Source organism: Myotis davidii, unplaced genomic scaffold (genome assembly GCF_000327345.1).
Source record: "Myotis davidii unplaced genomic scaffold, ASM32734v1 scaffold586, whole genome shotgun sequence".
NCBI lineage: Eukaryota > Metazoa > Chordata > Mammalia > Chiroptera > Vespertilionidae > Myotis > Myotis davidii.
The window spans coordinates 899,630-901,653 of NW_006296809.1; the positions used below are offsets into that span (position 1 = coordinate 899,630).

Here is a 2,024-nt window from a genome sequence, read left to right on the forward strand (position 1 = left end):
CGGGCCGGGCGCAGGGCCCTCCGCCCGGGCCACCGTCTCAGTCCTTGAGCAGGAGGCCCAGGAAATGGGGGGGTGGGCTCAGCGAGGGGATGGCACAGGGGGTCCCGGACACGGTGGCTGGGCAGCCCCGCCCCCAGCTCACTCCCCACGGGAGGACAGACGCGCTCAGCCTGGAGCGGGAGACAGGCCTCGGCTCTGCCACTGTGTCCCCCGAGGCTGCGAGTCAATGGTGACCCCGTCCATCTTCACGGGGCTGAAAGCGTGCACCCAAAACAGCGCGCACCCCCAAAACAGCGCGCACCCCCAAAACAGTGTGCACCGCAAGACAACGTGCACCCCAAAACAGCGTGCACCCACAAGACAGCGTGCACCCGCAAGACAGCGTGCACCCCAGAGAGAGCATGCACCGGCAAGACAGCGTGCACCCGCAAGACAGCATGCACCCGCAAGACAGTGTGCACCCGTACGATAACGTGCACCCGCAAGACAGCGTGCCCCCCCAAGACAGCGTGCACCCGCAAGACAGTGTGCACCCGCACGCCAGCGTGCACCCGCAAGACAGCGTGCACCCGCAAGAGAGCGTGCACCGGCAAGACAGCGTGCACCCGCAAGACAGCGTGCCCCCCCAAGACAGCGTGCACCCGCAAGACAGTGTGCACCCGCACGCCAGCGTGCACCCGCAAGACAGCGTGCACCCGCAAGAGAGCGTGCACCGGCAAGACAGCGTGCACCCGCAAGACAGCGTGCCCCCCCAAGACAGCGTGCACCCGCAAGACAGTGTGCACCCGCACGCCAGCGTGCACCCGCAAGACAGCGTGCACCCGCAAGAGAGCGTGCACCGGCAAGACAGCGTGCACCCGCAAGACAGCGTGCCCCCCCAAGACAGCGTGCACCCGCAAGACAGTGTGCACCCGCACGCCAGCGTGCACCCGCAAGACAGCGTGCACCCGCAAGAGAGCGTGCACCGGCAAGACAGCGTGCACCCGCAAGACAGCGTGCCCCCCCAAGACAGCGTGCACCCGCAAGACAGTGTGCACCCGCACGCCAGCGTGCACCCGCAAGACAGCGTGCACCCGCAAGAGAGCGTGCACCGGCAAGACAGCGTGCACCCGCAAGACAGCGTGCCCCCCCAAGACAGCGTGCACCCGCAAGACAGTGTGCACCCGCACGCCAGCGTGCACCCGCAAGACAGCGTGCACCCGCAAGAGAGCGTGCACCGGCAAGACAGCGTGCACCCGCAAGACAGCGTGCCCCCCCAAGACAGCGTGCACCCGCAAGACAGTGTGCACCCGCACGCCAGCGTGCACCCGCAAGACAGCGTGCACCCGCAAGAGAGCGTGCACCGGCAAGACAGCGTGCACCCGCAAGACAGCGTGCCCCCCCAAGACAGCGTGCACCCGCAAGACAGTGTGCACCCGCACGCCAGCGTGCACCCGCAAGACAGCGTGCACCCGCAAGAGAGCGTGCACCGGCAAGACAGCGTGCACCCGCAAGACAGCGTGCCCCCCCAAGACAGCGTGCACCCGCAAGACAGTGTGCACCCGCACGCCAGCGTGCACCCGCAAGACAGCGTGCACCCGCAAGAGAGCGTGCACCGGCAAGACAGCGTGCACCCGCAAGACAGCGTGCCCCCCCAAGACAGCGTGCACCCGCAAGACAGTGTGCACCCGCACGCCAGCGTGCACCCGCAAGACAGCGTGCACCCGCAAGACAGTGTGCACCCGCAAAGCAGTGTGCACCCGCAAAAGTGTGCAATGGCTACGGCATTGCCATGGTGACTGAGGTTTGGGGTTCTGTCTCCTCACACACATGTCAGGCCAATTTGGGTTTAAATTTACTCCCAGGCCCTGACTGGTTTAGCTCAGTGGATAGAGCGTTGGCCTGAGGACTGAAGGGTCCCAGGTTCGATTCCGGTCAAGGGCATGTACCTGGGTTGCGGGCACATCCCCGGTGGGGGGTGTGCAAGAGGCAGCTGGTCGATGTTTCTCTCTCATCGATGTTTCTAACTCTCTATCCCTCTCCCT

At 66.0% G+C, this 2,024-nt stretch overlaps 1 protein-coding gene across 1 annotated transcript in view; it reads left to right on the top strand.

Annotated features, from left to right (window-relative positions):
• The first annotated feature begins 401 nt into the window (after window positions 1-401).
• The window catches only part of LOC107184472 (serine/arginine repetitive matrix protein 5-like), a 2,961-nt gene continuing 1,338 nt past the window's right edge, over window positions 402-2,024 (top strand). Inside the window, exons 1-2 of the mRNA XM_015569686.1 lie at window positions 402-491; window positions 545-1,783. Of these exons, the coding sequence (XP_015425172.1) occupies window positions 402-491; window positions 545-1,783 (1,329 nt within the window). The remainder of the gene's footprint in view (window positions 492-544; window positions 1,784-2,024) is intronic.